At 34.9% G+C, this 15,481-nt stretch overlaps 1 protein-coding gene across 1 annotated transcript in view; it reads left to right on the forward strand.

Annotated features, from left to right (window-relative positions):
- Window positions 1-15,481, forward strand: part of LOC149804792 (protein jagged-1b-like) — a 111,491-nt gene that overhangs the window by 62,582 nt on the left and 33,428 nt on the right. The window contains exons 6-7 of the mRNA XM_089934410.1: window positions 2,120-2,253; window positions 11,086-11,202. Of these exons, the coding sequence (XP_089790536.1) occupies window positions 2,120-2,253; window positions 11,086-11,202 (251 nt within the window). The remainder of the gene's footprint in view (window positions 1-2,119; window positions 2,254-11,085; window positions 11,203-15,481) is intronic.

The raw sequence follows: 15,481 nt of genomic DNA on the forward strand, positions 1-15,481 counted from the left end.
ATTATATCCTCAGGTTTAACACGCGTTTTGAGAAAGTAGTTCCTGACTATAGGTTTTTATATTTTGTCGAGCTCCCATATTGGGCAGCATGAATCACTTGCGAAGGAAAATATTTTTGACTTCAGCCAATACTATGTACCTGCATCATATGCTATAGTTCTTGAAGACCGTCTTGCATGCTATGGTTTCTCAAAACCTCAGTGATGTTTTTTGAAGGTATTCAAAGTATCCCAAGATTAAGAAGATTATACAATGTTTAAGAGTCACTAGTAACAAACACTTTTAGTTCTAGATCGAGCCCAAAGTCCACACTGAAAATCGCTCGTGTCAATTTGTGTTGACTTAAGATGGCATTTTCCCACACATGACTTCATCCTCAGAGTATGAAGAGAGTTAAATGATGAACAATTGTGATACTAACCTGGACCCTACCGGTTTATCAAATATCTGGTCAGTAGAGGAATGGGCTTCACAATTTCATATGCTGCTTTATGTATAAGGGTTTATGGTGTAACATAACGACGTGAAATGTTTAAAACTAGTGATCATAAATACAAAAAAGTTTTATCATGTGTGTGTGTGTTTGTGTGTGTGTGTGTGTGTGTGTGTGTGTGTGATTTGGATTTTGAACGTAGCTTTAAAAGAAAATTAAGTCATATCGCTGCGATGTCTGTAGTGTGTTAGTTTGTAGTGATGTCTAGCACTGGGGCATAATGCTGTAGGCATGTAGTATCATGTCCAACCCAAGCACGTTATCCTGACACCATGCTGACCAGTCCTAGCACTAACTAATGCTGAGCGCCTAGCGAGGCAGCTGTTAGTACCATTTTCATAAGTCTTTGCTTGGACTCGGCTGGGGTTCGAATCCGCGACCTCCCGCATCAGAGGCGTACGCTCTAATCACTTAAGCCAACGGATTGGTGCCCTTTATGATGTATGAAAAACACCATATGTCTGTGATTACACCTAAATTTGTCATTGCATGATTTCGCCTTTCATTGACAAAACACGTTGATTTTATTTAGATGAAACTATGTTAACGGCATTAAAATATCTCTCATGTGTATTGATATATACCTAGAATGTGATCTTGTTTTGCGAAAAGAAAAACCAATCGAACAAAAAAATAAAAAGTAAAAAACACTAAAAACACTTTTTAAAAATCCTTTATCATCCAGTCTGGCGTTGTGAGAAATGTGTCGGTTAGTCAGACTCATTTACACGTCTAATGACTGATAATTCAGATCCCAAAGACATCGAATCGCAAAGACTCGTAGATCCTTATACGACCAAATACAAGATATATCATGCATTTAAGTCTGCATTTGAGACCACAACATGACTAGAAAGTTCATTTTTGTTAATTTTTTCGGCGGTTTGTGTGTGTGTGTGTGTGTGTGTGTGTGTGTGTGTGTCTGTCTGTTGGCGAGACATATATTAAGATATTTTTATGACAAGACGGATAACACGGTATTTCTAAGAACTTAAGGTTTATGTTCAGACACATTATTTCTAAGAAATTAAAGCCTATGTTCGATTCTAGTTAAGTATTTTGACAATGATGATACATGTGTCCCTCTCACCGAATGTCAGAACATATTTACCGTTCTGTATCTTTTCCAGCCTCTTTTTTTTAACTTCCATCATAACCGTGCTTTCTTAATATGCAATGCCTGGAGTTTACTTAATTATGCTGTATGTGTCAACGGCTGATTGATATGTAGTAATTCAAACTTCACTGTATATCATGTACACAGTGATCTTCCCTGACTCTGTCTGAATGCGAATCCAGTCTCATTTCTTATTCTTTTAAAGGAACGTCTAAATATAATGTTCCTTTACTTGATATCAGAATCCAAAGGCTTTGACAAATATAACTTTTTACTGCGTATAGATTCAGTGACACACAATATGGAGACAGCTGAGCCGAATCCGTGTTTACATAAGTATAGATAGAATATAAATATTTAGGTTCTTGGCATTTACAATGTGATAAGCATCAATTTTTCTCTTGCCAAGCAAAGAAAAAAAACCAAAAGAACAGCAGTAATAAATTCTGTCAGGAGAAGACCCCCATTCATTAAGTATAGAACGTTTCCGTGTTTATATTATTTTCCAGCTGTGCCTTCGGCTGGCAGGGTCCGCTATGTGACCAATGTATCCTCTACCCCGGATGTAAGCACGGTTCCTGTCACAACACACCCTGGCAGTGTAATTGCGATGTCAACTGGGGCGGAATACTGTGCGACAAAGGTAGTGTATCTAAGCTGTCAGTTGGGGCGGAATAAAGTGTGATAAAGGTAATGTATTTGGGGCGGAATAAAGTGTGATAAAGATAATGTATTTGGGGCGGAATAAAGTGTGATAAAGATAATGTATTGGGGCGGAATAAAGTGTGATAAAGATAATGTATTTGGGGCGGAATAAAGTGTGATAAAGATAATGTATTTGGGGCGGAATAAAGTGTGATAAAGATAATGTATTTGGGGCGGAATAAAGTGTGATAAAGATAATGTATTTGGGGCAGAATAAAGTGTGATAAAGATAATGTATTTGGGGCGGAATAAAGTGTGATAAAGATAATGTATTGGGGCGGAATAAAGTGTGATAAAGATAATGTATTAGGGCGGAATAAAGTGTGATAAAGATAATGTATTGGGGCGGAATAAAGTGTGATAAAGATAATGCATTTGGGGCAGAATAAAGTGTGATAAAGATAATGTATTGGGGCGGAATAAAGTGTGATAAAGATGATGTATTTGGGGCGGAATAAAGTGTGATGAAGATCATGTATCTGTTTTACTCCTCCTTATCCCATTTACCACATCGAAAGGAACAAAGTCATGAAAGTTAGTATTTCCTTTTTTCAAGGGATATGAATAATCCTTGATCAGACACTTTAACATGAAGAAAATTACACTACTTTTTCAAACATTGAAAACTCAATCAAAATAAATTTAGTATTTGGGGTTGAATTACGCATGAAGCAAAATATGTTTTCCATATATCGAATATAAGTTTCCAGACGAATATTTAAGAAATTTTAATACAAGTATTTTAGTACGTAAGAATTTGTAATTCAACATTGTTCCATCTAATACATCCACCAACTTTTCTGGGTTCCAAACATAAATAAAATAGTCTTTAGGTCTTTTAAAGACAGACATATAAACATTTTCTTGTATTTTATTTTCCAAGTTGAGATCATTGTACCAAAACTTTTAACCATTCATGTGTGTAAAACATATAAGAAAGACTAAAAATAACATAACCAAAACTGAGTGCATACACGTAGAAACGTTCTGACACAAGTCATAAATAACTGAACTTTTTTCAAAGATTTGTTTGCTTCACCGCAATGTAACTCATCTAAATAGATGTAATTACGAAAGAAATGGGCAATGAAACTTATTTGAGAAAGCATAATGTGGTCTTTACAAACATAAACGTTCTGTGGCAACGAAACAAGTAAGACACTGTGCATATTAAACATGCCGAGTTAAAAAAAAATTGTCAGCCCAACAATCGACTTACACACTACACAAGCAAAGGCGAGAACGATTCCCATTTTGGGGGATCTATGGTACTCATGGTATATGATCAAGGGCAAGCAGATCTAGTTGATATGCAAAAACTCCTACCAAGATAGATGATACGGATAGTATAAAGATGATACAGCATTGAAATTACAATGTTTTCAATTAATGGATCTCTTTCGAAGGTTGTTCGGCTTTAGAGAGCCAGAAGATATTAGAGGCGGCGAAAAGTTAGACATTGATCGCTTCATACCGTGTGCATTCTTTGATTTTTTCCGACCCTAAAAAGTAAAGGACAAAACCTGAAATATGTGAAGGTAATCGAACACGGAACTATGAATGTCAAGACTCCTTCTGAGTAAGAAATCAGAGAAAATGATAAGAAATTTTAAGATTTCAAAGCTGTTAATTTCATTATAACCGAGTTTTATAGTCAGTTTTTCATAATCACGATCTTTTGGCGTTCCAAAAAGATGTCTTGCAGATTTAGCAAAGCAGTAAACTGATGTGTAGGCGCAATCCCACTTAAATCAACTGATGTAAGTGATTCAAATGCATCCACTGCAAAACAGTTGAAGTACGTTTATTAGACTGAATAATTAAAACGGAAGTACCGATCCAGGACAGTAGGGACGTATTTGTGAAATTCTTCATTTATTCAACCCCATCTGCTTCCACTACCTTTTACGGGTCGTCAAACGAGCACTTAAAGCTTACATATTTATTATTCCTGGCTTTAAATGATGTAACTCAAGTAAAATACCGAATACCATTATATATCATATCATTTTGCTCGAGTTCTGTTTGCAAAGAATCTAGATTGTCAACTTGTTGACGTGTTTTCACCACAGCTGTTACAACTATAATGTAGATAAAACTTATGTTATTTTTTGTTGATCTAGAAGACAAAAATAATTCATGTGTTCTCTTTACTACTATGTCTTTCACGTTACCAAACCCTTTCTCAGTTAATATCTTAACAGTTATCTCCTTTCAAATTCCATTTGCTATGGTAATTTCAACTCTGGTTGGTGCTCATCAAAAGTGTAATATTCTGCTAATCCTATGAATCCATGATTTATTTTCCAATTCTTGTCCAGATTAAAATGTTAGAATGACCATTGGACGATTTCTAAATGGATGAAAACCTTAACGATGTTGATACATTTGCTTCTCAAATTGTTACAGATGAATCTTTACGGTAAGATATAGACAATAGTTCAATATAAAAAATGCTATTAAAAATTAGAGAGTTTAACGGGGGAAAAAACGTGTAAATTTTTTTTTATTGCTCAGGCTATATGACATTTTTTCACCTTGAAAATGACGAGTTTATTAATCTGTATGCTAGTAGTGTATATAAAACTAATGGAGAAATGTACATTTGGTCGAAAAATGGAGCTAAAGAAAATATCATAATGATAAGAGAATACAAAGGAAGCTATCTCTAAAATGGAAAGCACATTAACAAAGTATTATATTATACTGTATTGTATTGTATTGTATTGTATTGTATTGTAATGTAATGTATTTGTCATGTTAGAAACTTGAGTAAGCACTATAGATTTCACACAAGATATAGTACTTGGATATGTTTTGTTATCCCTCCTTTTCTTAGTCCTATGCTATCTTGTAGAAAGAAAGGTATGACCAGCCTATTCATTGGTGTGGTTTTGTTTTGAGAGCTTCGCTGTTCATGACTGTATCGTGTCCATTTTCCACTATTCCACGATTTGTCGTTTTCATCTCTTTCCTGTCACTCTCATCGTCGTATAATATTCTTTGACTATTAATAAGTGTTAAACTCTTCCATTTTAAGTATCCCCAATCATGATGTCGTGAAATGTCAAAATTGTTTCAAATTTTGTTAAACTGTTTAAGGTTTATTAGTAATTAGTATTTGTGTTAAATGATTTATCATCTCTTTGAAGTATGGAATATTCAGATAGTTCTATCATTTAAAAGTAAATGTGAAATATATAAAATTATTTTGGATATGCTTGAATCAGATAGGTACGAATAACTTATACCACACCTACATGTCCCATATCATGCAGCTAACTAAGTTGACTCTGCTAAAAGGACATAGTACACCGAGTACTGTACCTCTTTAGTGAATCACAACTGTTCATTTGAAGAATATAGTCTTTGAATGTATCTAATGTGTATAATTTATATTGCATGTTTCTGAGTAGGATTATAATGCAAACGTACACATCGGCATTAAACTGTGCTATAGAACAGGGATAACGGCTAGTATTTGATAATTGCTAGAATCTAGTATGCTTTTAAATAAATTACTTTTTTTCAGGATACTGTCTAGATACTTGTCTGTACCTCAGTATATAGAGAGGCATGAGACACAAAGGTCTCCGAGAAGTATTATTTATCATCTGACAAATCATATGTAGCCATCATGATTTATGTATAGTGTTGCCCTTTCATTACACATATCGATTTTTCATTATTAGAATATCAAAGGATTAAATTAATAAATTTTCATCTACCTCGGTAATTTAAATTGACGTTGTTCCTTCTCGTAGGTCCTCCAAGTCGTTTAGAAACACACACTTCTCATTTTAAGAAATTTGATCTTTTCTGTATTATCCAGTCAATTTGTTCTCCTCATGATTCAGTTTGACGTAATACGTATGAACTTTGCTTTTATGATTCACTAAGAAAGAACTAGTTTTACATGCTTAGTACACTTTCATTCGAAAGTATCATTATCATCTTCAATTACTCTCTCAGTGTAATAGTAATCTAAACTGTAGCATTTGCCGTTCTCATACTGTATTCACGTTTTTTTCTTCTTCTTCATAGCTCTGATATTTTTATCCTTTTTGACCTCTTTTCTCCATATCTTTGTCTATCAGTTGTTCGCAGCTATCTCATGTCAGTCAAGACATTTATTATCCGCACTATATTTTCTAATAGTTCCGATCGTACAGATAGTGCAATACCGTTAGCATAGTAACAGGTACACCAGTTTAGAAAAATGGCAGTATCGCTAACTACACAATTAATATAGCTAAATTTTATAAATCAGTAGTACAGATTGGTAAATTTGTATTCCTGCTTTATTGACTAAATGTGTCTCTGATCTCATCTGGGCTGATTACTGTGCGACAAAGGTAATGTACCTGTGATCTCAACTTGGCGGAATACTATGCTACAAATGTAGTATAACTGATCTTATTTGGGAGGAATGCTGTGACAAAGTAATTATCTCAGTTTTGAATGTCTTTGAAAGTGATATCATTTATTCTGTGATACAGTGTGTGGTGTAACTGGTGTCATTAAAAATCAGTAGCACCATTACTGGGTGATATTCAAACGTTCTGTAGAATATGACAACGATCCCTAATCAAACACACAATGATCATATGGAACGACGAATCATTCAGGAGCGATATTACACAATATTTTTTTATTTCAGACTACATAGTCCATTCATCTAAATTAAAATATAAATATAAAGTAAAAACATTGTAAACATAAAAGATAATTTATATCTTATGTACAAGTATACAGACACATCTACGACAATGGACTGTGCCCTGAATTGTTAAGAATGAAATTAAGTAAGGCATTTAAAGAGTACTTTGTTCTATCAACTTGGCGAATTTCGCTTACCGTGATCTCAAGAAGGCTTTTTTTTTTAAAAAACAAACCAAACCCCACAACAACAAAAATACAACCAAATAAAAAAAAATGGAATTATATAGAACCCTGTCGAATAACTCCATGTTAAAATATACATTTGATAGAAGGACTTATTTTGTAGTAAGTTTCTCACAGGAGAATTTTTTGTATAATATTACAAGAATTTAGACAGCTGTTTGGGATGCATCCAGAATCAGTATACAAGCATTGGTATATCTAGTATTACAAGTTACTTTGTTTTGGACCTGTCGAAACAGTCTTGTGATAGTAATATAGGAAACCCAACAAACAGCCCCTTTGGCAAAATATCTTACAGCAAGCTGAGCCTAACAAAACCAAAGCATTATTTGTGCGTCTCAATGCACACTAATGGCCCAATAGCAAATAGTCGTGTGGTGGTTCTTGTGTTAGTAACACAATCTTGTGGAAGTAAATGAGGCTTGGTCCAACTGTCTGAAACATCGCTGAACATAATTTGACCAACTTTGACAGAAAGTACTCTGACATGAAGGACTTTTAGTATTATACAAACTATGTCGATGTACCATAAGTTAACTTTGGATGAAGATATGGAATAGATAAGCATCGGAATAATTGCTTCATATGCAATCAACAACATTTGAAAAAATGTCTACAGATAGCTATCTATAAACTGACCCATGTTTCAGGCCCAATATATTTTCTTTTCAATAAATATTCTCATCACAAAACAATGTACATGTATATGTAAGATGTAAAGATATCTGCCATTTTCTCAGTAGATATATCGAAATATTTCAGGTGTGAAGTGGAAACGATGTATTTTACACACAAAAAAACGTGGATTTTCTTTCAATTCGATATTTTTTAAGTGTATGTGCGTGTGTGTGTGTGCGTCTGTGTATGTGTTTGTGAGAGAGAGAGTGAGAGATCTGGATTTTAACGTAGTTCTAAACAATTTTGAGTCATATCACTACAATGTCTGCAGTGTGGCAGTTTATGGTGATGTCTAGCACTGGGACATCATGCCGCAGACTTGTAACACGATGTCCCATATATTTTAGGGCAAAAGCCTTCGATTTGCATTGGTTTTCTCAATTTTGCACCCATGCAGTTAACAAATGCATATACATCGATAAAAGTTCCTAAATTTTCAAATAAGTTTTGTTGTTCTTGTTGCTGCTGTAGGGTTTAACGCCATTTTTCAGCACACGATAGGCTATACATGGCGGCCAGTGTTAATGGTGGAGGAAGAACCCGGGAAAACCCCGGAAAGAACCACCGACCCACGAGAAGCTACTGGCAAGCTTTCTCACTTACCCACATTGGCCGAATCTGAGACTCGAACCCACGCAGACAGAGGTGAATGGCAGTGATCCGTAACGGAGAGCGCCTTAGACCACTCGGCCACTTGGGGCCCCAAATCAGTTTTGAAAATCGACGTTTAAAAATTTAGTTTGTACATATGATGATTCATATTGTATATTTTGTCCAAATAATGACTATTCGTACGAAATCACATTTCATGCGCCGATTGATACTGTTGGGGTGTGGTAACTAGAGCATAACATAGCCGTTGCATCTGACAGACTTCAGAGTGTAGCATCTTTAAACAAAATATTTTAATGATTGTGAGATGTAATGATTTTCTTTCTTCATTTCTCTTATTTCTACACTTAAACGTAAATTGTGTGTATCCTCGGCAAGCTTGCAGTCTAGATAAATAGTAGACGATGCGTCCAATTTCAATTATCACTTAATTCCCGTTTGATATCAACACTAATGAACGACTGATTTATTCATCGTTCTCAAACACGATTGTGATGCGAGTTAAAAGCGCTATTTAAAAAACATATGTTGCTAAACTGCAATATATCTGCCTTAATGTGTGCTATTTAGACACGTATTTCCATATTAAGGCCAATATATTTCTTCTTCTTCTTCTTCTACTCTCTCTCTCTCTCTCTCTCTGAATGAACAGATCTTTGACATTGCAAGACTGCAGACCATGTAGTATACATTTGTGAAAATAGTAAGGAGGCACCATCAACAGATGTCTATGGACGAACTACAAACATCAGAAACACTGCTTCAAAGGATGAGCTCTTTTAGAAAAAAAGAAATAGTAATTCACATGAATTCTTTTACGTGAACTATTGCTATATGATATTCTGTGTTATTCTTACTGCATCCTATGCCTTTTACACTCTGCAAGCCACAGACACATTTTTAGGAAAAACACATGGATAAACCTAGTAATAAAATGTTTAAGGAGCCATTTTAATTCTCAACACACTGATAATCATGTTTGAAAATGATGGAGAAATCAGGCATCGAGGAATATTGATTGCAAACCAAAATTAGGTGACAATTAAGGTTTGAATGCAGAAACAAACAAAATAAAGAACCATACTCCATAAAGGTAAAGGCACAGCGTTACGCTCTGAACTCGTTGGCTGTGACCGCTCTGTATTGTGGTAATGAAAATAAAAATCGGCTTTGTAATCGGTTTTAAAAGAGGATGCACGCATTTTTATTTCATTGGATATAAGGAATTATTTTATTCGTGAAGTGGAAACGCTTTTTTAATTCTTTGTTTATTATTATTTTATCTATTTTTTGTAATTTTTATTCATTGCAGTAAATTATATAGATTATAATTAATTAAATTTGCCTCCTTGACAGGGTCTATTAAGAACGTAAAATTACATAGGATATATAAATATATGTTTGACAAATATTAATAATAATCTTAATAATACGGTTTAATGACGAATCTGAGTTAATTTCTCATTTGATGATGGGGTTATGGTCGGTTCTTGAAGAATTCAGTAGCTTCCCATCGGTTGGAATGATCACATGAATAGGCAAGTTCGAGATAAATTGAGTAGTAAGATCCGTCACGTGGGGTATGTTGTGAAATATAGTCCTGGGATAATAAAAAACCAAATGCCGAAAATTCTGTGCAACTAGTTTAGCATCTAATTTATGATTCTTCAGCACGAAATGTTTTGAAAGAAACGGATGACGTCTTTTATTTTAAAATAACAATTACGTCATTACGTAACGTAATAAATGATATGCATCGTCATAACAATTATATATATATATATATATATATATATATATATATATATATATATATATATATATATATATATATATGACAGGATCTAAAAGATACACGAGTCCCTAATGAAACATGAATCAGTAAAATATGTTACTTATTTTAGTGAAATATAGTCGTGATAAAAGTTAGAATATAAGAATTAAAAAAAGAGCAATTAGATTGATTCCTGTTTTGGAGCCATCCTCATTTCTTGTTTTCCTTTTGTAAGTGTGCAAACGGCGCTTTATGTTGTACTTAAAAATATTAGTTGAGAGGAAAAAACATTGTTTGGGGCTGTTCAGAGGAAGTAGAAAATACTCGTTATTTGAACTGTAATGTTATTCTTGAACTATTGTGAATTATTCAAAGAAGTTCTGGACGACGACATTTTGATAATGTCACGATTCTTGTAGGACCAGTAAGTTTCCGGTTTTGAAATTTATACAGAACTGTTCATTAATTTGATCTTTAATAGAATTTTATCAGGATTATTTTGGATTCAATTCATAATCCTGTAAGTTTTCCTCTCAAATTTTCATTTATATCTTTGATAATTAAATTAAGTTTTACAAAATCTTATTGGTTTTGCTTCGTTCTGTTACTTACTTTGTGACCAAACAGTCATATGTACAGTAAACATTAACTGTTGGTCAGCACAGTACTGGTTATTTGGCAGCGCCAACGGAAAGTTCAGTTATACAGTTGTAAAGATAAAGAATTGCAAAAGGTGTTTTGATGTTGAGTTTAAAAAGTCATGTATGGAAATGGATCAAACATTTCTTCTTTTTCACGCAGATCTGAACTATTGTCGTCATGAGCCGTGCCAAAATGGTGGTTTGTGTCGAAACAAAGCACCAGACAAGTATGAATGCATCTGTACAAAAGGTTTCTCTGGCATAAACTGCGAAATATGTAAGTATTGAGCGTATTATACCACTATATTGTGTCCCCCCCCCCCCCCGTTTCATGCGTATATTCAGATGTGCACGATCATTAATACAGTGGCACATTGTTATGCAAAACAAGTCTAAACAATTAACTAAATATTTATTTTCATTAAATGTTTTGCTGTGATATAGCCAGTAGATTAACACATGCGATCTTGAATAGTCATACTATACTGCTATATGCCATGTGCGTGACAGACGAAGCGCTTATTTTCATTTTGGAAAACAACAACAATCCAAATATGAAAACTTTTGGGTCCCAAACACAAAATATAAATTCTAAGTTTTATCTTACTCCTTGGCAGCTTCTTTTAAAGAACATAATAAATTTATTTGCTTTACCTGTAATATTATAGGTATATTTATCCTGTTTGAATTCCACAAATACCTGGATTTCACACAACTGTACTGCTTGGAAGTCGCTTTGTTTCTAACAATGAGAGTTATTAATTTCTGGGTGATTCATGAAGTTGTTAGCGACGATATGTTCAGACGTTTGCATGTAGTACATGTAAGGTATGTAGGTCTGTAATTTCTAGTCACAGCGACGATATGTTCAGACGTTTGCATGTAGTACATGCAAAGGATGTAGGTCTGAAATTTCTAGTCATAGCGATGATATGTTCAGACATTTGCATGTAGTGCAAGTAAGGGATGTAGGTCTGTAATCTCATGTCATAGCGATATGTTCAGACGTTTGCATGTAGTGCAAGTAAGGGATGTAAGTCTGTAATCTCTAGTCATAGCGATAATATGTTCAGACGTTTGCATGTAGTGAAGGGATGTAGGTCTGTAATCTCTAGTCATAGCGATATGTTCAGACGTTTGCATGTAGCACAAGTAAGGGGCGTATGTCTGTAATTTCTAGTCATAGCGATGATATGTTCAGACGTTTGCATGTAGTACATGTAAGGGATGTAGGTCTGTAATCTCTAGTCATAGCGATTTGTTCAGACATTTGCATGTAGTGCAAGTAAGGGATGTAGGTCTGTAATTTCTAGTCATAGCGATGATATGTTCAGACATTTGCATGTAGTGCATGTAAGGGATGTAGGTCTCTAGTCTCTAGTAATAGCGATATGTTCAGACGTTTGCATGTAGCGCATGTAAGGTATGTAGGTCTGTAATTTCTAGTCATAGCGATGATATGTTCAGACATTTGCATGTAGTACATGTAAGGGATGTAGGTCTGTACTTTCTAGTCATAGCGATGATATGTTCAGACATTTGCATGTAGTGTATGTAAGGTATATATGTCTGTAATTTCTAGTCATAGCGATGATATGTTCAGACATTTGCATGTAGTACATGTAAGGGATGTAGGTCTGTAATTTCTAGTCATAGCGATATGTTCAGACATTTGCATGTAGTACATGTAAGGGATGTAGGTCTCTAGTCTCTAGTAATAGCGATATGTTCAGACGTTTGCATGTAGTGCATGTAAGTGATGTAGGTCTGTACTTTCTAGTCATAGCGATGATATGTTCAGACATTTGCATGTAGTACATGTAAGGGATGTAGGTCTGTACTTTCTAGTCATAGCGATGATATGTTCAGACATTTGCATGTAGTGTATGTAAGGTATATAGGTCTGTAATTTCTAGTCATAGCAATGATATGTTCAGACATTTGCATGTAGTACATGTAAGGGATGTAGGTCTGTAATTTCTAGTCATAGCGATATGTTCAGACATTTGCATGTAGTACATGTAAGGGATGTAGGTCTGTACTTTCTAGTCATAGCGATAATATGTTTAGACATTTGCATGTAGTACATGTAAGGTATGTAGGTCTGTACTTTCTAGTCATAGCGATGATATGTTCAGACGTTTGCATGTAGTACATGTAAGGTATATAGGTCTGTAATTTCTAGTCATAGCGATGATATGTTCAGACATTTGCATGTAGTGTATGTAAGGGATGTAGGCCTGTAATTTCTAGTCATAGCGATGATATGTTCAGACATTTGCATGTAGTACATGTAAGGGATGTAGGTCTGTACTTTCTAGTCATAGCGATGATATGTTCAGACATTTGCATGTAGTACAAGTAAGGGATGTAGGTCTGTAATTTCTAGTCATAGCGATGATATGTTCAGACATTTGCATGTAGTACATGTAAGGGATGTAGGTCTGTAATTTCTAGTCATAGCGATGATATGTTCAGACATTTGCATGTAGTACAAGTAAGGTATATAGGTCTGTAATTTCTAGTCATAGCGATGATATGTTCAGACGTTTGCTTGTAGTGCATGTAAGGTATATAGGTTTGTAATTTCTAGTCATAGCGATGATATGTTCAGACGTTTGCATGTAGTACATGTAAGGGATGTAGGTCTGTACTTTCTAGTCATAGCGATGATATGTTCAGACGTTTGCATGTAGTACATGTAAGGGATGTAGGTCTGTACTTTCTAGTCATAGCGATGATATGTTCAGACATTTGCATGTAGTACATGTAAGGGATGTAGGTCTGTACTTTCTAGTCATAGCGATGATATGTTTAGACGTTTGCATGTAGTACATGTAAGGGATGTAGGTCTGTACTTTCTAGTCATAGCGATGATATGTTCAGACATTTGCATGTAGTACAAGTAAGGTATATAGGTCTGTAATTTCTAGTCATAGCGATGATATGTTCAGACGTTTGCTTGTAGTGCATGTAAGGTATATAGGTCTGTAATTTCTAGTCATAGCGATGATATGTTCAGACGTTTGCATGTAGTACATGTAAGGGATGTAGGTCTGTACTTTCTAGTCATAGCGATGATATGTTCAGACATTTGCATGTAGTACATGTAAGGGATGTAGGTCTGTAATTTCTAGTCATAGCGATGATATGTTCAGACGTTTGCTTGTAGTGCATGTAAAGTATATAGGTCTGTAATTTCTAGTCATAGCGATGATATGTTCAGACGTTTGCATGTAGTACATGTAAGGGATGTAGGTCTGTACTTTCTAGTCATAGCGATGATATGTTCAGACATTTGCATGTAGTGCAAGTAAGGGATGTAGGTCTGTAATTTCTAGTCATAGCGATGATATGTTCAGACATTTGCATGTAGTACATGTAAGGGATGTAGGTCTCTAGTCTCTAGTAATAGCGATATGTTCAGACGTTTGCATGTAGCGCATGTAAGGTATGTAGGTCTGTAATTTCTAGTCATAGCGATGATATGTTCAGACATTTGCATGTAGTACATGTAAGGGATGTAGGTCTCTAGTCTCTAGTAATAGCGATATGTTCAGACGTTTGCATGTAGTGCATGTAAGTGATGTAGGTCTGTACTTTCTAGTCATAGCGATGATATGTTCAGACATTTGCATGTAGTACATGTAAGGGATGTAGGTCTGTACTTTCTAGTCATAGCGATGATATGTTCAGACATTTGCATGTAGTGTATGTAAGGTATATAGGTCTGTAATTTCTAGTCATAGCGATGATATGTTCAGACATTTGCATGTAGTACATGTAAGGGATGTAGGTCTGTAATTTCTAGTCATAGCGATATGTTCAGACATTTGCATGTAGTACATGTAAGGGATGTAGGTCTGTACTTTCTAGTCATAGCGATGATATGTTTAGACATTTGCATGTAGTACATGTAAGGTATGTAGGTCTGTACTTTCTAGTCATAGCGATGATATGTTCAGACGTTTGCATGTAGTACATGTAAGGTATATAGGTCTGTAATTTCTAGTCATAGCGATGATATGTTCAGACATTTGCATGTAGTGTATGTAAGGGATGTAGGCCTGTAATTTCTAGTCATAGCGATGATATGTTCAGACATTTGCATGTAGTACATGTAAAGGATGTAGGTCTGTACTTTCTAGTCATAGCGATGATATGTTCAGACATTTGCATGTAGTACAAGTAAGGGATGTAGGTCTGTAATTTCTAGTCATAGCGATGATATGTTCAGACATTTGCTTGTAGTGCATGTAAGGTATATAGGCCTGTAATTTCTAGTCATAGCGATGATATGTTCAGACGTTTGCTTGTAGTGCATGTAAGGTATATAGGTCTGTAATTTCTAGTCATAGCGATGATATGTTCAGACGTTTGCATGTAGTACATGTAAGGGATGTAGGTCTGTACTTTCTAGTCATAGCGATGATATGTTCAGACATTTGCATGTAGTACATGTAAGGGATGTAGGTCTCTAGTCTCTAGTAATAGCGATATGTTCAGACATTTGCATGTAGTGTATGTAAGGTATGTAGGTCTGTAATTTCCAGGGT

This window comes from Sinohyriopsis cumingii, chromosome 2 (assembly GCF_028554795.1).
Source record: "Sinohyriopsis cumingii isolate HCF-2022 chromosome 2, ASM2855479v2, whole genome shotgun sequence".
In the NCBI taxonomy this organism is placed as follows: domain Eukaryota; kingdom Metazoa; phylum Mollusca; class Bivalvia; order Unionida; family Unionidae; genus Sinohyriopsis; species Sinohyriopsis cumingii.